The sequence below is a fragment of the Micropterus dolomieu genome, linkage group LG11, assembly GCF_021292245.1.
Source record: "Micropterus dolomieu isolate WLL.071019.BEF.003 ecotype Adirondacks linkage group LG11, ASM2129224v1, whole genome shotgun sequence".
Classification (NCBI taxonomy): Eukaryota; Metazoa; Chordata; class Actinopteri; order Centrarchiformes; family Centrarchidae; genus Micropterus; species Micropterus dolomieu.
The window spans coordinates 15,553,394-15,580,161 of NC_060160.1; the positions used below are offsets into that span (position 1 = coordinate 15,553,394).

At 40.9% G+C, this 26,768-nt stretch overlaps 1 protein-coding gene across 3 annotated transcripts in view; it reads left to right on the plus strand.

Annotated features, from left to right (window-relative positions):
• Positions 1-1,058: 1,058 nt before the first annotated feature.
• Positions 1,059-26,768, plus strand: part of asap2a (ArfGAP with SH3 domain, ankyrin repeat and PH domain 2a) — a 77,751-nt gene continuing 52,041 nt past the window's right edge. For 2 of the 3 annotated variants that reach the window (XM_046062787.1, XM_046062788.1), the window contains exons 1-2: positions 1,059-1,676; positions 23,074-23,146. In XM_046062787.1, coding sequence (XP_045918743.1) covers positions 1,551-1,676; positions 23,074-23,146 — 199 coding nt within the window. In that variant the 5' untranslated portion in view covers positions 1,059-1,550. Of the gene's footprint in view, positions 1,677-21,874; positions 21,995-23,073; positions 23,147-26,768 lie in introns of those variants that run through there. The other variant, XM_046062789.1, reaches the window with a different exon arrangement.

Below are 26,768 nucleotides of genomic sequence, written 5' to 3' on the forward strand. Positions count from 1 at the left end.
TTAATTTTGTCCGGTCAAGAAAGTTGCAGTTTGTCGTAAAACAGTGAAGTTACGTGTCGTTTTGTGTGAAAATCATTCAATGAACTACATCTCTGTCTCGCACAATATACGTCACCAACATGTTAGCGTGGTAATGCTATATGTTCATTGCTTGATTGCTGCTAGCTAGATAACTTAGCTATGTTCCATGCAGAAATACATCTCACCTGATGTGTTTAATCCAACGACTCTCAGTCCTTTTATCACATCATCTACACATGGAAGTTCTTTGACGTTAGCTTCAGTAACGTTAGCTTTGGTCATTGAGAGAAAAAGTTACGATGTCATATACACGACTTTTGGGTTTGTGGTCTTTGTAATTATGTATTTTCACAGTCTTATACCTTAACAGTTTTACATGAAAATGCGACTTTCTTGACTTTTAATTGTATATTTTAAATAGACCACCATCATATGTGTAATTCAGACCACAATTCAAAGGGGATCAAAAAATGTATTATCTCTTGCCATTGACTACCATACATATTTTTTCCGAAGTAAAGTCCCATGATGTTCCACCGGAAGGGGAGGGACTTAGGCTCTCTATTGAAACATATGAAAGTATCAGTTTGTTTCAGTAAGTTTTACTAAATTTACATAACGTTCCATACCAGATTCAATCCCCTTTTCTTGAGCTTTTAAAATAATTGTGGAAATATGGAAACCCATTTCCGCCACTGTGATGGGTAAAAAAAGAACCTGTAGGTCCTTCTAATGAGAAACTTTCTCGACATAATAACTTATAGTATCTCAAAATAATTACTTAACAGTTCAAAATAATTACTTTTTTTGTTGTTCATCACAGTGACAGAAATAGGCTTCCATATATACCCTCACTTGACTGTTGAAACTTTAGATTAGTAAGGCAGTTGAAGGCTTAAATGCGGCACATAACGAGGACTTCGTGGTGTACAAAGGGCATTTGAAGGCAGCACGAGTCACGCCTTCCATGAATCCTGATTGGCTGCCAATTACCAGCTGGTGTCCCTCATTGGCGGTTACGCGTCCATTGAATCCCCTCCTCTACCTTTGTCAATTTCTTGCGCTCCCGTTGAAACGCCTGGTTGTTGTTTCCCCGGGTTAGGAGGAAGAAGTTGTCCACCTCGCTCTGTCGGAGGGTTGGGAACACAGAGAGAGGACGACAGACTCTATCGCGGCAGCTTCACTTTATGCTGTGACCAGAGGACGATCTGTAGAATTGTATGGAAAGAGAGTAGTGTGGGCTTGAAGAGAAGGCAGGAGGGATATAACCTACCCATCACCTTGTAGCACAACGCCGTGTGAGCGGCAACATTGCAACTCCTCAAGCCATTGTGCAACACCGCTGCACTGGATTGTGTTGGGAGCAAACAAGGGAATGACATAAACATACAGAGATGGTTTGCTACCCGCGGGGACCTTCAGAGACACTACTGCTGCTGTGAACTTTTCTGTCCTAAAACTGTACAGACGAGAAGGGGGATTACGGAAAGTGCTTCTTCTTCTTCTTCTTATCAGAAAAGGGATTAATTATGCCAGACCAAATCACAGTTTCAGAGTTTGTGGCAGAGACGAATGAAGATTATAAATCGCCGACTGCCTCTAACTTCACCACAAGGATGTCCCACTGCAGGAATACAGTGACTGCCCTGGAAGAGGTGAGTGATTTTGGTGGGACTGGGATTGTAGTCCCCAGAAACATCCGGCAAATAACCCACCACTAATCTGAGTAAAATAAGAATTGTGTATTCTCTGATGTTATCCTTCCATATTTACACAACGTTTAATCATACAGATATATGTCAGCTCAGAGTAGTGATCAATTGGTAAAGACCCCCCCCCCCCCCCCTAAATGCACCCCCATGCTCCATGTTTTTATTGTAACCAGCTGAGACATAGTTCATGAAGGTTTTTATTACTGTCCTGCTCTATTGTGTGCCATTATACAGTAGTTTTCATTTCATTACCAATTAGACAGCAACAGTAAGTCTGTAAATTACATGTATATAGCTTAAAGTCATATGTCACTTTGCTTCAAATGGCTTTACAATATATTCAACACATGACACCCTCTATCCTGAAACCCTCAATTTGGATGAGTAAAAACTCCCCTAAAAGACCCTTTCTGGGGTAAAAAAGGACAAAACCTCTGGAAGAGCAACGGAGGAGGGATCCATCTTCCAGACAGAGAGACATACACGCTATAGATTCTGTTTATACAGAGTGGACAAAAACAGGAGTAACATTGAGAAAATAGAACAAATAGAGTGCAAACATGTGCAGTTCAAAGTGAGGGAAAAAAGGACAATCCTCTACATATAAACCACTTTTAAGTATCAGTCAGTGCAAGTATTTTGGCTGGGTGATCATTCCCACAGTGATAAAAGGAGAAATAATCACACTGTTTCCCCGGTTTCCAGATACATTGCACTGTAAATGTGCACAGAGAGCACTCTGTGTTCTTCCTTTTAACTTGCAGGTCATCAGGAGGAAGGACACTTCCGCTTTGTTCCCTGACAGCTCTCCACCGCCTTCCCTCCTTCCCTTGTTATAGTTTCCCTACTTTGTGTGCTGTATGGCAGAGCCTCGCCCTGGCTGATGGTAAAAATAGAAGTTCCCACATGAGCATCTCGGTGTGTTATGGGTGTTAGTGTGTCTCTCCTCTGCAGATGCGAGGTGTAGTGTGAGGAAATCTTCCTGATTTTGCCGGGGAGAAGGTTTAGATGTCATCAGAATGGAATCATGACAGACAATTTTTACACCTTTTTAAAAAAACAAAATAAAAACATATGATACGTACAGAGACTGGATAAGTCGTTGGCATCTAATGTCGGTTTTACTCTAGCTAATCCACTTCTGTGTTCAAGAGTCAACTTCGAGTTAAGCGCCTGGTCCTCCATACCTTGGTCAGGGCTCTGGCTTGATTTTTAATCTGTGGTGTTTGTTGACGACCAAGCCAGGCACTCAGACACACACCTGCTCAGGCCAACAGGTGCTTCACTTAGGCGTCAGACCCCTGTTTTGCTTCAAACTGCTGCTGCTGGTTTTAAAATAGCAATTAATCCGCTATTGGAAAATGACTTTAGCACTGCTTAAATGTAATGTGTTCTGTAGGAGTAAACAAATAGGTGTGTGTGGAGGGCAACAGTAGCCCAGAAGTAATTGCTGGCATGTGAGGTTGGCTTTAGAATCAACTTGAGACAGGATCTGCTGTTGAAGCTGCTGAATTGTTTTTGCAGGGACGTGGAGTAGCGTGTTGTTGTTCCACATTGACCTCCTCAGGCTCAGGCTCAGGGAACACAAGGCCTTATTGTTGGGACAACAAGGCCCCGCTCACTATGGTCTGTTTGACCAATTGCACACTGCAGTGGATGAGGGACACTTTCACTTCTTGTTTGCCAGCCTGCCTGGAATCTCAAACACACGCACCCAAACAAAAACACATTTACAAATATACATATACAGGCATCCACAAGTAGCTGGTATTTTATTTACAAGGTTCAAAATTGGCTCTTTTTTATATTCCTGTTAGCGTTTCTTGAAAGATGTGACCATCAAGAGGACAACTTTCACCCTCAAGTATAATAATACATCCGCATACTGTATATTTATGAAGACTAAATGAAAATTCAGATTTAGCTGTTTTCAGCATTGTGCTGAGTTTCAAACATTGTGCTGATTCCAAACTTCTCTAGAATAACAGCTTGCTATGTAAGCGCTCACTTGAAAGCTTTACCCTTGAACTGACAGCTGAGGAGATGCTGATTGGAGCAACACTGTGTTCTGTAACAGTGGGCTGGTATATCATTTTAAGTTTTGTGAATTGGCACCTATGAGTTTTGATAATGGTCTGTCTGATTTGTTGCTGACTTCAAGATTTTTGAACACAGTCTCTTGTTGGCATGCTGTTGTTGTTTTAGTTCATAAATATTCTGGATATGATAATGCTCTATTGGGAGGGGAAAGGTATTTTTATAAACATTTTAATATTATGTGCATATATTTGGTTTGGAATATGCATCTTAAAGCATATTTTGGAAGTGCAAAATAGCAAGCAACAGTAGAGAATGGTTGTGCATTGTTGCATTCTTTAAAATAATACTGATTTAGGATCACAATCCTAGAACTCTGTTGATGTCCTGATGGACAGTTTAAAACAAAAGTAATCACTAGAGACCATTATATGGTGCCAGGGGAACACATGACATGTGAAAAGTGAGTTTGCTTAACTGTGCCAGATTTATTCAGCATGCCTAACCCTCCTTGCAGGGTCAAATTACCCTATGTTAGTTTTGATATGCGTATATATGTGTTTTGCTGAAATCCCTGGTTTGATACAAGGAATGTACAACATTAAACATGGTTATTGTTTACTGTTCGACAATGTTCGAATGTGTCATTAATGGCATGAGATAAATAATTAGTTGTTTGGCAAGAACACGAACATTGAATGTTGGGAGCTAGTTCAGCTGTTAATATTATACGTACATTAGACTGTTTATTTGGTTAGGCAAAGGTAAATTATTAAGGATCTAATGGTCGTTCATGTTAGTTGCAGTTGTTAGTTGTTAAAATAACAATAATAAAGGTTGAATATTCTAGAGATTGCGCTGAATTATTGTATGCTAAAACCATATGCTTTTTTTGTCTGCCTGGATCTTGCCATCTTGGCAAAGCTAATTCTATGACTTCAAACGAATGTGGCCCATGGATATGAATTTAGGGTTGGGCAATATAACAATGATAAAGGGGTGGCAATGGCGCAATGGATAAGACTATGCCTTTGGTGTGAGAGACCTGGGTTCAATACCCCACTGTGACCCTTCCACCAGTGTGTCCCTGAGCAAGACACTTAACCCCTAGTTGCTCCAGAGGCATGCGACCCCTGACATATAGCAATTGTCAGTCGCTTTGGATAAAAGCGTCAGCTAAATGAATAAATGTAATAATTATTGAAATATAATTTTCCTCAATAACAATATAATATTCAGAATATTGTCAATAAGTATTTGGTTTAATTCATTTGAATCACAAACAAATTAGCACTTAATTTTTCTATTAATACTAATATTTATTTTGTTGAGGAAAAGGGACTGAAAAAAGATTCACTACTCTCATTTGTTAAAAAGATTTTATCAGAATCGTTTTGAATGTTCTACCTCAGATTTGTTAAGTGGTTAAACTTTTGTGGTTAAACTTTTCTTGCTGATCAGAATTTGGAGTAATTAACCATCTGGTTTCTTCCATTTTCACTCAGTAACAAAAATCTGCCTTTAAACTTGAAATAAAAAATTATTTGATATATCGAATGATATGAAATGTTTTTATGTTTTTTAACATTTTTGGCCATATCACCCAGCCCTATTTGAATTGCGTGCAAAATCTGTCCAGAGACATATAAACAGACTGACTGACGAGGTGAAAACAATACCAGCCTTGCTGTCATGGCTGATAAAAATCAGTGCAACAGAACCAGAGGTATAATCTTTTTTCTTCCATGCATTCTTGTTCTTTATTTAATACCTGGCGCCTACATTACCTACAATGCAACAGTTTGGTTGTGTTATGCTAGTAGCAGCTAATGTAGCCTCGGGCCGCTACCCTCAAGCAGAGATGAGGAGAGGGTTACAGAAGTCTGGTGAGATCATTCTTTTTCATTTTCAGAATTGTAGTCTTCAGCCCGACCCAACGCAGACTGAAGTGACATTACTTGAGCCAATTCATCTGACACAAAGAATATGTACAACTCTGCCCAAGACTGTAAACAGACTTTGACGTGTAAAATTGATGGAGGTTCCCCCTTTTTGAGCAAAGCCTTGCATTTGTTCACACTCTAAATCACTAATACATCTCTTCTTTTGACACAAGTTTGTTTTTTAAGAGGGTGTAACTTGTTGACAAGGGAGATTTAATCTGTTAGTAGAGGGGTGTGGTTAATGTGTAAATCTGCTGTACCAGATGGTTTAAGAACTGCTTTGTGTTTGGTACTGATTACATAGAAGTTCTGCTCCCCAATCTTGTTACCAGTGAGAACAAAACAGGGATAGAAACAATTTAAACACAAATCCATTTATAGCAAGGTTTTCAATTCTGTCCACAGAGTAATTTTAATCTTAATAAATTATTATTGACAACATTCACAGTTTTGAGCTGTTTGGTAGATCTTCTGAGCTTTGTTGAATGTTTAGGCTATAAAGATTTTCCTTTTCTCCCTCCTTGTTCAGACCATCTTACCCCAAATGTATGAAATAGAGTGCATCCAGTGCTCTATATTTCCAAATCGAGCTTGCACTTGTTTAAAATCGCTAATGCACTCACAGCCTCATCTCCTTTAAAACCTTTAAAACTGACCTGGGTCTGTTTGTTTTCAAGAAAGCCTTCGAGAACATTAATAGGAGAGGGGACTCTCAAGCACTCCGAGGTTTTGCGGAAATGGGTGCGCAAATGTTGCGTAATTACTTTTTTTCTAAACTTAATTGCATCTGACACAACTTTAATTAGGCTAGTAGTTTAAAACTGCTGGCTATAGAGGCCTTACAGAGAGCTTGTGTGTGTTTGTGTATGTGTGCTGCTAAAACCACGGTAATAAAAACCTGTTTATCCAGTAAGAGGATGTTGGGATTTGTGTCATGACCCCCCTTTGTGCAACTGTAGAACACGGCTTTTCTTCCTTCACACTTGTGTTGACTTTTGGAAATAAGAGCTCTGGGATCTGGTTTTTCCCCTTAAGTTTCATTCAAAATGATGAAAATGGCAAGTAGTGACTGCTCTCGTACACTGGGGATGCTATGATCCACTCCTAATATTAATCATTCAAAACTTTGACATTTTTGTGTGTAGATTTTCTGATTACCCTTATGAGTTTTGACATATGCGAACACCTCCAAACAGTTTCACAGGAGGCTCGGTGAATGGAGGTGAAAAGATATTACGTTAGTTATCAAATTACGCACCTTTTTCCAAGCTTTGTTTGAGGGGAGGCCCTTCAGTTTCAGACTTTGAAAACCCTTGTGCGAAGTACATCTTGTAGAATTTCTTGTGAGACATTGAAATGCAGAATACACAAAATTCATTCATTCATTCGCCATATTTGACAAAGTGACATCCATTTTTCTTTTCAGTTGCCTATTAGTGTTTTTGCGAAGTTTCACGAGTGTTTCATTTGGCAATAGAAAGCCAATTGTGTTCTCAGCTTTCCGTGTTAAAAACATGACCTCACAAGTTCCATTTGAAGGAGGCATCAGCCCTGAGGGCTGAGCTGAGCTCTGTGTTAAGTATTGATCAGAATGAAAATGCCCCTGTGCTTTTGTCTCACCCAAGAAAACCTCATGAGTCTGTCTGAGGCCAGAAACTAGCACACATTGTAGTCTTAGTCTATTTTTGCATCTGTGACTGTGTTTATGCCCCAGTTACTGAATCCTGTCAGGCAGAGACACTCCTAAAATGATGCAATCAATATAGTTGTCTCCTTGAACAATCTGAAGTGCATCTACTTCTAACTTAAGGTATGAAGACAGGTATATGTGTGTGTAATATCACAGTGTTGCACTTACAGCTTGCAGGTGTGTAAAGATTTACTGTATATTAATTCTCTGGCAGAGTGGATCAGTTCAGCCTTCTCAACGTGTCTGTGAACTGAATACAGTATGGAACGGATCTGACTCATACAGTAGACTGCGCAAGATTGCTGAGTATTAGGGCTTGTGGCTGCAAAACAACCATCACTACTTGACATTCAAGACAAGCTTTTGTATTGTCGACAGTAAAGCCCTTTGATCAGTCTGTCAGCTGCTTATAGAGGCATTATATGTTTCATGTCATTACAGCTGCTTTGTAAATTACAAGTGGCTTGACGGGTAGAGTGCCTACTTGTAATGCAGTTGTGGACATTCCTGGTTACTGCTGCATAAATACAAATATCCCCAAGTTGTTTTAGTCTGTCCTGGCCCATAAGCAAATTTCTGCTCTGTCCTCAGTATGCCTGTCTCCCTAGCCCTGTATATTTACATAATGTTTATTTTCACCAGGACAAGTACATAGCATCAACCAATCCCACATACTACAGCATTCATAACCTAAGCTAGTTTGCAACACTCATCCCTAGAGGAACCTTTGTACAAATACACAGAGCTCATTAGAGAAAAAACATGCAAAACAGTAATAAAATCTGTGTATCTAGCTGAGCCTGTTCATTATCCCCTTTGACTTCCCTTCTTCTGTACGATCCCTTCCAACAGAGAAAAACGTCTCTCGAAAGGTTGTTTTTGAGAATCAAAAAGGCACCAGGTCTCTATAATTGACCCTGTGCTGAGCCACGCCCCGAATATGCAGCTGGCCAATCACTGCGCAGTATATGACTTGCTCTAACTGAGGTCCGACACTTTCATGGCTGCGCTCTATTGACTCTAGTGCAAAATGAGTCGTTTCCTAGATTTTTTTGCAGTATTTTCCCAAGATATGGTCAAAGCTATTCCTGTGGCACTTTTAATAGTTACACTTGCTACCCAGAGAGGTTGAAAGGAGAAGTATGATTTATTCACTTTCCAAAACCTAAAACAAATCCAGGAAAATGTTGGCTTTTTCCAAAAATTACACAATATTACTCCAGGGACTGCAGTAATAGTCCTACAGGTCCAATGGACTTAGCAACAGTAACTAAGAGGTGCGTGGCTTAGAGAGGGGCCTGGTTATGTAGGCATTTATGGATAAGTTTAACTTTAGAAAATTTAATGAAGTATCAGAACATTTAGTTTTTTGAGATCATGGCATTGGTGGGTTCTTATTATTGGCTTCCTATCAAAAATTTGAATTGCACGTTATAGCTTAAAACGACTTGATTGTAGAAGCTGTTTCTAGACCAAGAACCAATTTGGGATCATGTGCCTCACATGAGCCCAAATAACCACCAACAATACTGTACAAACTGTAGGCCTGTATCCCTCTAGAGATGACAGAGCTCCCTTATATAGTGCCAGAAACCCACCCATCCACTAAGTCTCTCCCTCTGTCCCGTATCCCTTCGTCCAGTTTATTAATTTTTTGCAGATGAATAACTCTTATTTATAGCCAGGTTACCTTTTCATGGGCCATTACTGGTGTTGAGGGGGGCTGGGGGTGACTCAGTCCTGAAAGGCTAGCATCATTAGTCTTCCATTAGCTTAATATTTCATACAACAGAGGGCCATCACGCTGGTATGCTAGCTATTTACTCATAAGGCACACTGCCTTGCTGCTTAAGTTTGTTGAGAGATCATTAGGGAGAACCTCTAGGAATGGCGATGGTATTCACAGCCCTTGTAGTTAATATTGGCACTGGCTGGCCAGACCACACCAGGCTTCAGTCTGGTTCTCACAGACTGTTTCTGGCTTTTCTGATGTTAGTGCTGTGGGCGTATTTGGTTGTTTTGGGTACATGCTTTACCTTGAAACAAACTGTTTTCTTCTGTTAACACAAGATGATGTCTCAAATTCTTCTGTTGCTACACTGCTCTGTCTTTGTATAACAGGTTGTTGGAGAACACAATACTTACTCTGTACTACCGCTTTGCACTGAAATGTCGCTCATTTAATGTGCAACAATTTATGTGTTCCAACATCCAAAGGCAAGTGTGTTCGCGTAACTCCCGTGTCAGTCTGCCAGCTTGTGCTGGAGTAGTTCCCGAGATAGGCCTGGCCTTTTTCTGCCCTTATTCCGCCCCCTCCCAATTTCAGGCAAGGTTGGCAGGAATGGCTGTGGCCTAGCTGGGGACAACAGCTGCACCCCTGCAACAGGTGGCCTGGTGGAAAGTTTAAACAAGGCTTCAGACCATAGGATTATCGATGCAGGGACAATCCACATCTAATAGCTTTAGAGACACACTCATGGATCTATGAGCGCTCACGCACACATGGCCTAAATGTGCTGTCTGGCCAAAGTGAGCAGTCTAAACCCTCAGACACTCTGGCCAGTCTTCAGAATACCCCCTAAGCCTAATGCTTCCTATAATTGAAATGGGATTTCTGGCAAGATCACTGCAGTTCTGTCTCCCCCCTTCACCCTCACTCTACATCTGCCGTCCCCACCGTCCCTTGACTTGGCCTTACTGTAGTTAATGCCACCAGAGTAGCGAAACAGCAGCTTTTTACATTGGTTTTTGTTATGTTGTGTATGCTAATTTATTTATGCACATGCCCAAACATGAACATAATAAGACCGTATTAGATTAAAGAGACTGCAAGTTTTGGTTCAGAGAGCCCATTGAACAGAAACTTCTACCACTTCTAACACTCATATTTTGTACCAAACAGTTCAGGAGGACGACATGTACCAGAACGTCACCTACTCTCGGATTCTAACTTTCAGATTCAGTGATGGATCACCCTAACCTTAGTTCTAGCAAAAACCCTTTTCATCCTGTATGTAGGACCTCAGTGTTTCCTATGGCATCTTTGTTTAAAATAAGAGGGTCCAGGCCCAGATAGAGCAGGGTCTGTGTTATCATCCAGAGACAGGCCCTATCCCGGCCCTCATTATTGAGGCAACAGCCCGCCCCATGGACCTGCCAGAGGTGAAGGTCACAGTCATGTCCCGGTTGATTCAAAGCCACGATCTCTCTTACCCCCGATGGGCTTTGGCTGTAAGGATGTGATATGATTTTACTCACTTTTGTACACAGTCTGTCCTCATTGACTGTGGATGTTGTGGTTTGGGAGTGATGTGATTGGCCGTTGCCACTCCTGGTAGGTCTGTTTGGTTTGGAGGAGGGTGAAACTCTCTAGCATGGTGAAGGGGATTGAGATGAAAGGGGAGACAGGCTGCTCTCCATCCCATACGGAGGTTAAGGGGTTGGACACTAGGGGCACTGGGGCTAAATGGGAACCTAAAGCTCATCTCATCCATCAGTGTGTCCTGGCCCAGATTGTCTGAGACGGCTCCTGTTGACGTCTATTGTCCCCTGACAGGCCCTGCCTCTTCATTAATGAACTCCACCATTGATTTGTAGTCCAGGCCACTCTGCGCTGCTTGGGGCCAGAGTGTGGTGGGGGGGGGTGAATCCTCACAGTTGTGTTTTCCTGCTGTCACTTTCACTCAGGGAACAGACCCAGACTTCTTCTCTGTTGGGGGAATGTTTTAACATGAACTCCTTGGAGGCTCTCAAGGGAGCTTTATTCCAGAAATCATAACATTTTTCTCATTATTATCTTAATTTAGTCTGTGTTTTGATGCACGCAATGATTTATTTAATGTTCGAAATGCTCCCAGATCCCGTGTCTCTTTTGTACAATAGGAAACATCTTTAGAGTTGGCAATAGTCACATAAAAAATTTTACTATTTGAAATAATGCTCTAATTTAACTTCTGCAGGTTTTATCTGTAGACCCTTTGTGAAGTTCTCTTAAGTCTTGGACTCTTCAGATTGTCTAATGGTTTCATTGAGGGGCACGGTTTATGTCAAGCAAAACTCTTTTCATGTCATGAGTTCCCAGCAGAGTTCAAAAGGACTTGTTTGAAATTAAGGTATTTTTTTTGTCTGACTGAAGTGTGCTTCAACCCACAATATCACAGCACAGCAAACACACACACACACACAAACTACAGAGTTATGCTCTCTATAGTGTGTTGCTGCAGCGTTTTCCAGGAGAAAGAAGGTCATTTTCCCTTGTGTGTTTCAGGCAACTACTGGGCACTTTGTCTCTGGCGCTCCTGCTTTGACACCACAAGGTTGACACTTACGTCAATGTGAAAAGAGCCAAACAGTGACTCGGAGGTGAAGTCAGAGTATTTTCCCCCTACAAAGCGCAGCACATTTGGTCCTTATTTCCCGGCCCCTCCTTCCAACTTGGTTTTTTATCAGTCTCCTGCTAGTTTATAAACTTCATTAAAGACTCCCCTCAAAGTCGTGGACCATTTTATCAGGTTTTAAACATGGCGCCATCAGGTCTCCACTGTGATTTTTATTTATTGCATTTCAGGGAAATAAATATACTCCTCACCTAACCCTCTTTGTTTTCTTTTAAAGATGGTTGAAGAAATGCTATCATTGAGTAAATGCTAATATTCAAATGAGAACAATGACAAACAAAGTATGTTTTAAACTTTGTTAGTAACACCAGACAAAAAAAAACACACACAGACAAAACATCCAGAACATTGCCCCTGAAGTATTATCACCATGAGACAGCACATCTGTCTGGGAACACCAAACGGAAAAAAAAACACTGCCTGGGTCTCTCACCTTGTAAAATGTAAAACACCCTAAACAGCTCCTCAGCAGTTAACATGAAAGCTTGTTTTCTCTAACACTTAAAGTACTACAGTTGATGTTGTCACCCCAGTGTGATTTCTGGCAGCTGGCGGTTGAGGCTCTGGTCCAGCAGTGGTCTTTTTAGCGCTCACTGCGGAGCTGTAAAGCCCCAAGTGTCCCGGTGCTAAAATACCAGAAGGCTCGTAAGTAGATGAGAAGTTTGAATAACTCGCAGTCAGGCAGAAAGAACCTGCACACAAATGGAACCAAATCCTACAAGTTGTTTGCAATCAATCTCTGAGTTCAGAGCTCCCAAAAAGTGTTTCTCTCTGTCTATAACAAATCTCTTGCAGATACTGACTCAGTGTACATTTTTTAATGACTTGTACAACTGTCTCATCTTTGCCGTGCAGTGTACATCAATTTTGTTTCCTACGTGCATCTGTGCGTTAATGAGCTTGTGTCAGACTGTCTTATGGCAGAGTTAAATTGCCCTTCCCCTCCCTTTCTCTCTGTCCCGCACTCCCACTGAACCTGCATGCTGGGGTTTTCCATGCTTCCCCGGGGCAGGCTGACTACACACATCTTAGCTGTCTGAGAGAACAGAGAAACCCTGCAACCATGGCCTGTTAGCGGTCTGCTTGATGGAACCCATTTTTATCCAAATATTGACTTTACTCACTCAGCATGGAGAAAAGTTGTGAATGAAACACTTGAAAGGGTGTTTTCGGATAGATTTTTTTTAAAAACAGTGGGTTTGTAGCTCTGGGTACACTAAATGGACTCAGACTGTAATTAAGAATCCATCTTGCAGTGGTGCTGTCTTAAGCACTAACTTTAAAATGTGACCGTTGTAACAGAAAAAGTTTGTACTACAGTGAACAGCTTTACCGGAGCACTGCCTCCTCAGGGTTCTGCCTCCTCTTTGATGCCTGCAGGGTTGAACTGTATATTTGACATATGTTTTGAATGAGTCACAGCTTTTCCTCTGTGGACGTTCGAAGTAAAAAGAGAGCGCCCTTCCTGTGTTTACGCTGACTGTACCACATGTGGAGCTGTAGACGGCAGCTCTGTGTCTGGCAGAGAGCTGGCCAGGAGTGCCTACACCGCCAGGCAACCACTTGAATGCAGCACCTGCAGAAATGCTGACGTGTCTCGCTCTGTAATGTATAGTGGACAAGACTGCCTACTAATGATCTGATGTTTTATTTTTTTCTACAGGGATGGATAACTTTCAGGTGATCTAACATAACTGTTGGCAGCCATATGGGAGAACAGAATGGTGGTGTAGTACATCAACATTTCACACCAGCGTGAAGTGCTAAGGCTGTACATGACAAATTATGAAAAATATATTGAGCGAGAGCTTCAATTCCTGCGTACTTTTTCACCTCTGTTCACTTTATCGGAAAGTTTCAAAATTGTTGAACCCCAACATCTCAGATATCTATTGTACTGCTGGTTGTCAGACCTGTTCCCTGCTTTTATTGGATGTCATTTAGCTTTTTGAGAGAAGATCCCAGCTCATTGTAATATTGTGGAGTGATGCTTAATGAAAAAGCCGGATATTGTGAACGTGCCGCCTGCCTGTGGCAGTTATTGATCTGAAAAATTGATCAAAAAGGACAATGGATTAGAACTGTCTCGCTGAGAGATCCACTTTCACTTTTTTTGTTGCTTCTCCTGACCGCACCACAGTGGTGAAATAAATATGATTTAACGTGATGGGTAAGTCTTGCCCGTGATTTTCACAATAAAACCAGCGCACACTTAGATGTTTTAGTAGTGTTCTTTGAGGAGTGAAGTTTGTTTGGGTTTATCGTGTTACATCTGGTATCTTCATGAAACATGGTTTACAACCCACCACAGCCATCACAGATACTGTACCCACTATTGCACCAAATAAATTGGATAATTACATCCCAGCATCCCAATTACATGCAGCCTTCTTATTGCCTGAGTTCCACAGTATGTGGGGGCTTAAAGGGTTATAAGGAGACACCAGACAGAAGGGGTGTGTGTGTGTGTGTGTGTGTGTGTGTGTGTGTGTGTGTGTGTCAGCTTTAAAGAAGTGTGTGGAGATAACGATAGAAATACTACAGACGGGGGGGATTGCTCGGATAATGTTTTGTTAAAACTGGATGTGTGTGTGTGCTGTATGGTGATGGGGCCCTCTGAGAAAAGTGGGACAGCGTCTTGCCAAGCAGACATGCTGTCATCAGCAGATAGTTAGTCGGCAGGAACAATGGGGCTGGGACTCTGTCTTGTCTGTCAGTCACTCTGGCATGCAATCATCCAGGAATGTCTTTCTTCAATAGACAGCGGAGTAAGAGGTGGAGAGCACTACTACTACAACAGGCTTGTTAGCTTGACTCAATTTTCTTGTAGTCAGCGGCATATTGCTCTCCTCCCCGTCCCCCTGTTTTCATGTGAAGTGAGCTTTTTGTTCACAGAAGCACACATATGAGCCTCAGTACATGGAGTGCTTAAAGCAGCCTTTTGTCATTGAGGAATACCTGATTGTTGTTTTATTCATGCAGCAAAGATGCTTACCACTCTCACATGCACACACACAAACATTTCCCTTTGTCTCTCTATTTCAGTCACACTAGAGCTAAAATGATTATACAATAAATCGATACGTTGTTTGCCAAAAAAATGAATCTGCAACAATTTTGATTGATTGATTGTAAACAGAATATCATAGTTTCCTATTATATCCTACAGTTGTTCAGACAAAACGAGCTTTTTGAAGACTTCACCTAGAGCTCTGGGACTTGTGACACAAACGGTTGATTTATTCAGCAATGTATTCAGCAGATTCCCCAATAATGAAAATGATTGTTCAGTCACACTGTTACCTTATCCATCTTGGCTGCAATTTTGGTAGCATTGCACTAAACAGATAACAACAGAAAAGTGCACTTATTTGGAAAACCTATCCAAAACAAATTTTCCCACCTTGTCTGGTATCCAGTATTAGCTTTGCATTCTTCTTGGGGTTGCAGCCGTATAATGGGACTTTCAATGTTTGATGTGAACAGCTCAGAGAGTGGACAATGGATACACTATGAGAAGACTTGGTGACCCTCTTTTGCTAATTTCCCCTTCCTGTTTTTGGTCATGAAGACCTCTGGAAATGCTGGGCAAGCACATCAGATTCATTCTCTTTGGTTTGGATCCTCGTAGTCTAACTTTGTGCTCTCAGCAGAGCTTTTTGACAGCAATCAAAAGATTTACAGAAGTTATTCACTTAATTTGGGTCTCGTGTTGGTTTACGCCGTTTATTCTTTCATCCAAAGGTGGTTGTGGTAACTGCTAGGCCAAGAGGATGTAGTTATGAAGCTGGGGAGAAGGGATTCTCTTTAATAGTCGTACCCACTGATACAGAACAACCAAGCTATTCTATTCTCAGGATGGAAAGACTGTCCTCTTGCCTCTCAACGTAAATTCCTACTGTAATCTGAGCTTCCTCATTAACTGGGTTAACAGTATCTTCTTTCCCTCTCTATCTGTCTATGCACGTACATTAGATATGATTAGATATTAGATATCTGTACTGTGCTCAAAGAGATCAGTAACCTGACACACGTTACTCTACTGTTCAGGAAATGCACGACCATAAGTGAATGGATCACCGTGGCTACGACCCCCATGACCCGGGCCGCGTTTGATAGCCTCTGAAGATTGGCTAGCAGCAGATGGTGCCAGATTGTAATCACGATGATTATGATGGTGACGATGATGCCATGCATTAAGGCGAGGATTAATTCAATTTAGTTCGGGTTTCTCCTCCTACTGCTTAGGCTGAAACGGTCAGTCAGTGGCAGGGCAGGAGAAAAGAGCCACTGTGGTTAGTTTACCGCGAGCTGCTATCAGTAGAGGAAAAATGCTGACACTGCAGTGATTTCATGAAGTATGCTTGTGAAGCAGCTGCAGGCTCGGAGGCCTAGGGTCTATTGTGCAAGGATTCAGTTCGGATCCGGCGCTGTCGGTAGTGGAATTCCCCTCTCACTGTGAAAACCTTTTTTGGGGTTAAGTGTCTAATTTTAGCGCAGTCTTTGCTACAAACAAGAGGGCTCGCACATACTGTTGGTTGCTAAGAGTCACTTTGCTCAACCCTGGAGAGCATATCAGAGTGGAAATGTGTGAAAGTGATAGGAGTCCTGTCTCTCTCGCTCTCTGTGTGAATGATTTAGAGCAGTGTTTTTGTTGTGTTCAGGTGGGATTGGTTTATTACCCTGCCTGTCTGTCCCCCACTCTCGCCCCTTTCCTCATCAGACCACTCTCTGCAAATTGAAAGGGTCTGCTGGAGCGTGATACTGCCTGATATTTTTTATTTTTTTATTTTTTTGGGGGGATGTTTGCGTTGCAGCGAGCGAGGCCGTAGGTTGATGGGAACTGTGATTTGCATGTTGATGTGCGTGCAAGGCTTTAGCTGGTCAGACTGATTCATGGGCTGGGAAATGGCATTATGTGGAGGTCAAGAAGGCCTTAGATATACCAATCTGCCAGTAGAGCATTTAAGTCACAATATCAAAGTGTCTTTTATCATTTTATACTCAAAGGAAATGACACAGTATGTGTGAAAATCCATAGCCAATCAAACAAAAACAAAGCAACGGAAACTGTTTTTATTTTCGAAGATCTTCCGGGACCAGTTTAAAATACATATTTTGCAGCTGTTAGTAGCTCCTCAATTTCCTGTGTGCGTTGTATTGTGGGACAATGGTGTGCATTGCCAGCAAACCCCAAAATAAAGCAGATTAACTTTTTTCCCAAGGAGCACATATGCTCCTAAATGAGCACCTTGAAGAGCACAGTGACAAAAAAATTTAAATAACAGACAATTCATTATATATTTATACTCTGTGTGTGTCATCCTTATCCTTGTGTGCAATTTTGAGGGGAAAACCAGTGGAAGACTATGAACGTGAAGACCCAAGTATCAGGACACTCGGCATGGGCCTTTTAAAATATTGTCAAAGCTTGAAACACTGAAACAGATTTTTTTAGGAACATTTGATACAGTGAAAACAGTTTTTTAAACATGGACACTGCTTTTTAAAACCTTGATCTCCTCACTAAAAACTCTGGGGCAGTGAGGCATTCAGACTTGTAGTTTTTGAACCAGGGACGGATCACGATACACCAGCATCACCCATGCTACACTTTATGTAAACAAGATTATTGAACAACATTTATAACAATAACTTAAGTTAAACAGATGTAAAACAGAACAAGGGCAACGTGTTGTTCTCAAGAGGAGGATGACCAGATGAAGCACATGTTGCATCCTTGCTCAAAGAATCCTGGGAGATTAGAGCAGCTTTTAGTCTTTACTCACCCAACATGCTCGTAAATATTTTTTACGGTTCGCATGTATTTATTTTTAGCAGCATACGCGAGTGAAAGACTCGCACTGGAGAGCCCTGTTACTGACTTTCTTATTATGCCATTTTCAAGTGTGAAAACACTACACGCTCCAAAGCTGCTTAGAGTTAGCATGTAGTGTTGAACAGGGATAAAGCAAAGGTTTGACTCTTTAAGCGACAAACGTTTGCGACTTCTCTGGTGTTTTGTAATGCGATTCTGTAGATGTAGATAACATTATGACATGCTCTATGTTAACACAAGCCTGCTTGATATTAAAATAGACTCATACTTGGGAGATTCCCAGAACAACTTCATTCATCGTGATTTTCCAAACCTGTTTGGGAAAATTGAGCCGATACATTTTGGGTCACGAGGCTGCCTGTGATTACGACGTTACAAGGTTTTTAAGTTGAAAGCAAGGTGACGCATGCCAACCAATGAAGAAGGGTTGTTGTACAGTTGCAGTTTGCTGTAAGTCACAGTAGCTGACAAAGAACATCTTATACTAAAGCAGTTACATGATACTAGAGCAGAACACGTAGCTGCCATCTGACTGTGGTGATGCAGCTACACACACCAAAAGCTGCAGTCAAGTGAACAGATTGCTATAAATCTCTTGTCCATTTGGCTTGTCTCTCTCCATAGAAACATTTAACGCTGCTGCCAGGGAGCCTGGCTAAGTTGGTCAGAGTGCTGCGTTTCTGTTTGTCCCCTCTTTTGTCATTTTCTTATAAGCAGTAGCGAAGTTGTGATACCATGCTTAACTACAAGAATATGTGACTTAAATTTCACCAAACTGTAATCACAGCCAGCTATCAACATTACAGTGCAGGTATCGTGTCAAACATATCTTGACACATTTTAGCTGTACTCTTCTTATGAATTATGGATTAAACGCACAAGGACAGGCTGGTGTCTGATTGATTCTGTGCACCACATGGCTGTTAAACACCGTTACATGCTTTGACTTCAGTAGCTCACCCTTGTTTGACCTCACACCCTCCACACCAAACACACATCAAATAATCAATAAATTAATTAAAGTTTCCACTGTGTGTTACGGGGTGATTTTGAAATTGCTTCCTGCAATACTGAATAGGGATGAAACGGTATGAAAATTTCATATCACGATTATAGTGACCAAAATTGTCACAGTTATCAGTATTATCACGGTATTGTAAAAATGTGCCAAAAAGGCAGTGATAGTAATTGTAATGAGCCCAAAAACTGACATAAATACAGAGGAGTCTGTAGCGTTTCTAGATATGCTGGTTGGTTGACTAAACAGCGTAACATGTTGTCATGTGCAGTGGACGAATAGACTCTGCCGACACACGACGCACACAGCAACAGAACAACATGTAGAGTTTTTACAAGAGCAGCTTCAGTTTTACACGCTGTTAGCAAGTCAGAGAGACAAACCAAAGCTAAAAATTAACTCACCCTGCGTTCACTGTAAGGTGATTTTCTTCAATCAAGTTTCCCTCAGTGCTCTCATAAACACTAAAATACGACTGGACTTCAGAGTGACTGGAAAATCTCCGCAGCATTGTCTTCCGCTGTGTTGTCATTGACCCAAACAAACCGACGTTGCATTCTGTGCATGCGCGCCTTCTTCTGGGAGACGCTGGACCGTGTTTGCTGTGAGATTATAACAGTGCGGTTAACCGTACCCGGTTATCATGGTAATTAAAATGTGTACGGTAATAATAACCGTCGGGAATTTTACCATGGTTTACCGTTAAACCGGTAATCGTTTCATCTCTAATACTGAAATAGTATTTTTCTGTCCAAAATTGATGTTGGCACCACTATCATACACTCTGTGTTTATAATGTCTCTCAGATACCAGATACCTAAAGAAATGCTTTCAGTGCTCTCCAGGCTTTTGCTCTAAACGAGTCGATTTAACGTACAGGGCAGAGCCGGAGGTGGAATCAGCTCTGCTCAGAAAACACTCAGTGGTCATCTCCAGTTACCTTTTTGAAAGTCTTTGTGTGGTTGGATGGGTTTGGCAGTGTAGACAGAGATAGTACTCGGTACAGAAAGCAGGCACGTGTGGCTGTGTGGGGTCTGAGCTACAGTTGGGGGAGTATGTCTGAGCCAGACAGAGCTAATGAGATAATAGCATGTGTAACGGATGAGTCATTTAACAGGAGTTGAAGGAACTAAAACCACAGCACTGTAATCCTACTTTTACTCAGCTTCTGGCCGGCCTCTTTTAATTTGCACAGTTCCCCTGGTGAAGGATGTCAGGTTTTATTTTTAGTATGTGTTACTTTTTAACACCTACTGCTGTGTCTGGGAGTTTTTTCTAATCCAACCTGCAAATCTTTTTTGTCATTTAGATTATAACTGTTTTTTTAATCTTTGTTTAAAGGTGTTACCTTTTGTTTTGCTTGTTCCAGCTTGAGGTCAGGACTTGTTGTGAATGAGACTGTACCTTACGTTGCTTAATAACAACTCAACAACGTGTTTTGCAGTGTCGAGACCCTTGTTAAAGGTGTTAAAGTAATAAAGCTGGAATAAATGTAATCAACAGCAATTTCAGTAAAATCATTAATTTTATTATTTACACCTGAGCTTTTCCTGCTTTTACATGTCAAAATATCTTTGTGAAAATGGCCTATTGGGTAAAGTGTGTGTCCAGCTGGAAATTATCAAACTAGTCAGTGAGACAAACAATTTTTTTTCTTGCACATTAACTGTGCTTACTCAGTTAGGCTGTTTGTCTTTTCCCAACTTGTAGATTATGGCGCATCTTATTTTGTAAATGTAGTTTCTTCTAGATGACTACTTACTAATGAACATTCGCCACAGCCATAAAATATTTGGCCTTTGCTGCGTGATAGTGCAACTGCTCATTTTCCTTGAAGCTTGATACACCTAAATAGGTCTGTGCGATATGACGATATCAATTGTTTGATGATAGCAAAACGTCCATCCATTAAAAAGATGCTCTATCGTTTATTTCATTGTGTCGCAAATTTTATACTTTACAAGGGGACGACACTTCGCACTGCGGTGAAGTTTTACGTTGGATATTCAACCAACATCTGTCGATTATCCAACTTGAAACTAACTTCACCGCGGTCCGTTCTTCCACACTTGCCTGTGTTGCAGGGAAAGAATTTGCATTAAGAATAAACAAATGTGGAGGAGAAGCTCGTGAAGTTTACTCATAACTGGATGATACTGAACAGGAGGACCATGCAAACAAAAACGAGGAGCTCATACCTCAGAGAGAAGTCGGTTGTATGGGCGAGCCACGCAACAGTACTAGGTTACTTTCTAGTTCACAGAGATGTGCTGTTGTTGTGATGTGAGCTATAGCAGCAGGAGTGTTGTATTGCTGTCTAGAGCTGCTGTGCTGCTCTGGTACCATCTCGTCCTCTCATGTTAGCTTTGCAGCAGCAAGTAGCTACAGTTTGCTAGCCCACAACCTAAATAACGTTAGTTACATTACTTGCTGTGTGGTTGTTCACTCTGTTCATGGTTTCTGTCCTGGTGTTGGATTTCTCCTGAATAGCTTACCCTGCCTTGATGATAAAGAGAAAAATCATGAGTTGAATCATGAAAATGTTATATATCAAGAGGGATATGAAATAATCTATATCAGGATATGAGACCAATACTCACTGAAATAGAAATAAATGTAAAAGGACAGACATGCCTTTGCTTGATCGGATAATTATTTCATTAGGACTGCAAATTTGAGTCTGACCAGAGTAACTGTATACCCTAACAGGCTGACTAGGCCTCTTTTGCCACACTTCATAGGTGGCCACTATGAGCCACCATTGATAAAGTGAAAAGGCACTCTTCTATATGTCAGTATTCTTGTCTTCTCTGTGAGCTCTGTTATTTTATTCTGCCCATTCCTCTGCCAGTGACATTTAATTTATGTCATTTCCCCTTCCCTTTTGTGTGTGTGTGTGTGTGTGACAAATATGACCCTGGGGAAAGTGCTGGTGCTGAGTGGTTCTTCAGTTTCGCAGTAGCAAACCGCTCATAGCGTGGATGTTAATATAGCCCCGATTTATGGATTTAATAAATGTTGTCATCTAATCCAGTGGTGTTACAAAGAGGACAGTGTGGGAGTGTGTGCAATGTACAGTATTGGTGTGTGTGCATTGTAGCTGAATGGGAGCCATTGTGTGTTTTTGTTTTCAGAGGGTCCAGGGGATCTGATATGTCATTCAGACGGGGAGCAGGGCAGGGGAAGGTGGCGCCGGCTTTGGCTCGGTTGGGCGGACGTACTTAATAAAGCTCTCTAAAAACTAATTTCCCCAAATCCCCCGCATCCCGAGAGGCTCCCTCACTCATCACTGCTACAGTGCTGCATTGTCTCAGCCGGACTTTCGGCGTTTGTTCTGGTTAGTGTGTGAGTGTGGGCTGACGCATATGTAAAAGTGTGTGACTTATTCACAGGTTAGTGTGTGTTCCCGTGCATACACATGTCAGAGAAACTGTCCTTCAAGTAAGGGACCTCAGATGCTCACTGCTCTTGTCCTACAAGCTATTATACTGACACACACACACACACACACACACACACACACACACACACACACACACACACACACACACACACACACACACACAAACTTACAAGGGAGCTCAGGTCTATTCTTAGTTCTGCCTTGAATAATTCATTACTTGCAGCCAGAGTGGAGATGGTATAGACACACACACACAAACTGTACCCACCACACGGAGTCATGCATTCAGGGCGTGGACAAAAACGCCAGCAGGAACACCAAACAATGTAATCAATATAATTCAACTCAGTACAGCAACAACACAAACTGCAACCTCAAAAATGACAGAAGAGTTGAATCCACAGTCTGTACAGTGTGAACTTTACAAAGGTGATTTACCGTACTACTGCAGATCCGAACGCTAACCTGGCTCTATACCTCTGAATCGCCACCCACATCTCAAGAAGGTCTGGCGTCATTGACAGGTGTTTCCCTCGGTTAGAGACGCGATGTGAAAGGTTTGTAGGTGGGATTAAAAATGGGACTTCATCCTCATATATGGCTGGCTAGCTACCTAACAACATTAATAATAAATAGTGTCAGAAGTTTGAGAAAAGTGTGAATTACATTGACGCAGCTGTACAGGATTTACAGAAATAACAGCTCTAAAATTGACATACAGTATATCTTTAATCAATGTGAAAAAACATTGTTGTGGGAGGAAGTGGAGACACGATGTTTGTGGAACAGACGCGTCAGTAAATAAAATTGAAAAACTGATGGGGGGGAAAAAACAAATCACATGAATAATAGACATTTTTGCCACCGTAAATCCTTCAAACCGGTCAGTAAAAGCCAATCACAAACATGTTTGATGATGAGAGCCCTCCTTTCCATGCTGCTGTTAATGATAGCTCTACAATAACTTTAGTGATGACTTCTCAATGTCTGTCTCTTTGTCTTTGTGTGTCCAGGCTCTGGACGTGGACCGCAGTGTTCTGTACAAGATGAAGAAGTCTGTGAAGGCCATCTACACGTCTGGTCTAGGTGAGTCCTCCTGTCTGTCCTGTCTGTTTTCATTTCCTTATTTTACCACTCAGAAACCTTCAAAGATGCTTTCAAGCTCAGTTGTATGACTAACAGCTAGAAATTTGGACATTGAAATGATCAATCAATTAATTATTACAATTATTCTTTATACATCTGTTCTCATTTTTATAAGGCATTTCTCTTCTTGATATAAAAAAAGAAGAATTTTGAGTTTTTTTGTGGCTATTGGGCAGACAAGGCTAATATGATCTAAAACAAGATCATGATGAATGTTTGTGTTTTATTCTCTTCACCATTAGTTTAATTTAAAAAGGCACAATATATTGAAAATGATTATTAATTCCCTAAAGTGTGTGTGTGTGTGTGTGTGTGTGTGTGTGTGTGTGTTATTACCATGCTCGTTGTGGCTGGCTGTGCCACTGTTGGGTGTTTCCAGTGTCTTTTGTTTGGCCTGCCTGACAGAACCCCGCTGAGAGAGGGAGGCAGAGAAACCTCTGAACAATGTGCTGAGCATGTCTTTTTCAGAACAGTGTGAGCTCTGTTCAGGCCAGAGGGACAGCTGTCTGATCCAGACCCCCAAAGTAACAGCTGGGGAGGGGCGCACACTGTGTGTGGGGGTGCTGAGGCATGGACACACACATGTTCTCACTTCACCTCGATGTTAAACATGTATTTACACATATACATGTTGTCTTTTGTCGCTGCCAAGACGCGGAACTTCTCTTTTGTCATTAAAAGCTGATAGTGTGTGTGTCTGTGTGCAGGTGTACATGAAGATTAACTCATACAGTTTAATCACACTGTTCAGCTTGCCAAATGAATGCCCCTGTTACCATCATTTGAATCTCTGTGGTTAGTGCAGCAGGGTACACGTGTTTGAGAATGGCAGGTGTTTCAGGCAGTTGCAATTTTTTGTTTTCATTAGGAACAAGGTTATCTGCTGTAGGAAAAATTGGGAGGAAGCAAATCAGCATTTTTGCCTTTTAAGCTTAAACCATGAAGCTTGTCCAGATCAGTGTTTACAATGGAAACACTGTGGAAATACCACTGGGAACGCTGTTCTTCACAGTTCTAAGGGAAGCTCACGTTAACTCGCATCACCTTGACCTCAGTCATTTAGGAATGCTGCCCAGACACTGCTCTGTTTTGAATACAACCAAGATCACTCCTCTGTTTTATGCCTGTCAACTGCATTTCTCTAGAACATGAGACAGACATATACTTAGACTTCCAAATATAGAGTAGAGTTTGCAGTTTAAGCCCATTTACTACAAATACTGTATACCAGGGGTCAACTACATTTGTTCAAGGTCCAGAAGGTTTTAAGCAGACACTGTGGGGGTTGGACTTGCCAAAAAACAACAAAAGAGGCTATAGACTGTCAGGCAATAATTGGTCTTTTTCCATTATTCTGTGAGCAGTCATAATCTGATTTTATGCTGCACACGACATGAGTCTGCGAACAGCAAAAGTGAAAGGAGTTGGTTACCTGACTGAGAAGGTGGAGGTGAGCAGCCTGTCGCCTGCAGCTTTTTATTTATCAGCTGACTGTGGCTGCTCCTGACTGTTGCATTACTCGCTGCAATATTTCAAACTGACCTGCTGTCATAAAATGTTGCAAATGACCATTGTTTTGTAAGATAATACACATTGCATTTCCTGTGACTACTTCATAATAAAAGACTACTTCGCCATTTAAATAATTTTTAAGGTGAAGTTTGCATTAGCAGCAACCTAATATAGCTTTCACCACAGATGCACAATACTGCAAATATATAAATATTGCTATACTCTCATCAGTGGCCATTCTGTGGGCCGGATGTGGCCCATGGCTGCACTAATCAGTAATTTTACAGTAACAATTGATCAAATAACTATGTAGTTAGTAAGAATAATTTGATTTCCATTAATTTCTATGTCATTACAAGTAAATAGTGCTTGGCAGCAATTAAAATTTTTAATCGAGATTAATCGCATGATTTTCTGCAATTAATTGCGATTAATCGCATAGTTGTTCGCAAAATTGAATAATGAATTTGTTTTTAAAGTAGTGTATTGCGCACTTTTAATTTTAATGTACTGCTATATACACAAAAGTGCAATAACAACAAATATATATAAATAAAATAAATATAAACAAATAAGGTACTTTTTACCAGCAGTATTCCCTTTACACAGTAGAAATAAAATATTTCTTGTAAATCTCAACTTAAACATTAATGTGATCAAATCATATATTAAATCAAATTTACCTTATAGCTTGTTAAAACAAGTCCAGAGCCACGATCATAACATTAGGACAGGCACCTTTTGAGCAACAGGTTAACATATATAAATTGTTTTCTTGTATATTTTTTCTGAACAATTATCAGCAGGAACATTTTTCTTTTATCGGGGAGCAGCATAATCAGTCTATGTTCAATAGCAAGTGTCCCTGTTAGAGTGAGGTGAAGTGGTCGCCTCATGCACACACCCGCCTGCTGCTGAAGTTTGTCTTGTCTTGAACTTTTTGTATGCGACGCAGAGCACAAATCATTGGAAGACAGACTGATCCTCGCTGTTTGTGAGTTTCCATAGTCTATTACTGTTTACTAAATAGGAAATCAACAGGAGGGAATTCACATGGCAGAGTATCCCCGCAAAACTAGATGAAGGCCTATCAGGTAAAGTTATGTATAATTTTAATTTAAGTTAAATAGGCTACTGCTGTGTAGCATACAGAAGCTGTTGCCATGGTTACTATCCATAGAGCGGCTGTTGTTCACCAGAGAAGACCCCGCGGGGCCAAGTGACTACGTTATGATTTTAAGAATGTTCCTAAGTAGGGCTGGACAATAAAACAATAACAATAATTATTGCGATATAATTTTTTTCAATAACAATATAACAAATTTTTGATTTTATTCACTTGAATCATACACGAATTAGGACTTAATTTTTTTATTAGTATATTTATTTTGTTGAGGAAAAAGGACTGAAAAAAGCTTTTACTTGATTTTACTCATGCGTATTTGTTGACAAAGATTTTATCATAATTGTTTTGAATCTCCCACCTCAGATTTGTGAAGTGATTCACTGTTTGGCCTCAAGTGTTGACCACAAAGAAGACTTTAAACCACAATTAACCATCAGGTTTCTTCAACTTTACCTCAGGAGCAAAAGTCAGCCTTTAAACTTGAAAGAAATAATGATTTGATACTTATCGTGATAATTATCGATATCGACAGATATGAAACTTTTTATCGTGATAACATTTTTGGCCATATCGTCCAGCCCTATTCCTAAGACAGACTTCTTCCCCAATACTAATACTACTAATACTTTGTTCGCTTGGCTTGATTTTGTATTTTATTTTTTATCTACTCCCACACGCCGCATCCAGTGTAGTCTGCCGAAGCCTCCCTCCGCTGCTTGTTTGGGTGGGTGATTTGCTGGCTGATCAACATCCCACCCCTCCTGTGATCCATGGTTTGACTATGTGTATTCAGAGCCAGTGAGCAACGGACTTTCAAAATAATATTAATAATAATAAAAACTGCGTTAATGTGCAATAAAATAATTGTCGGCGTTAATTAATTAATGCCTTAACACGATAATACTTGCCCCGGCCCTAAAAATC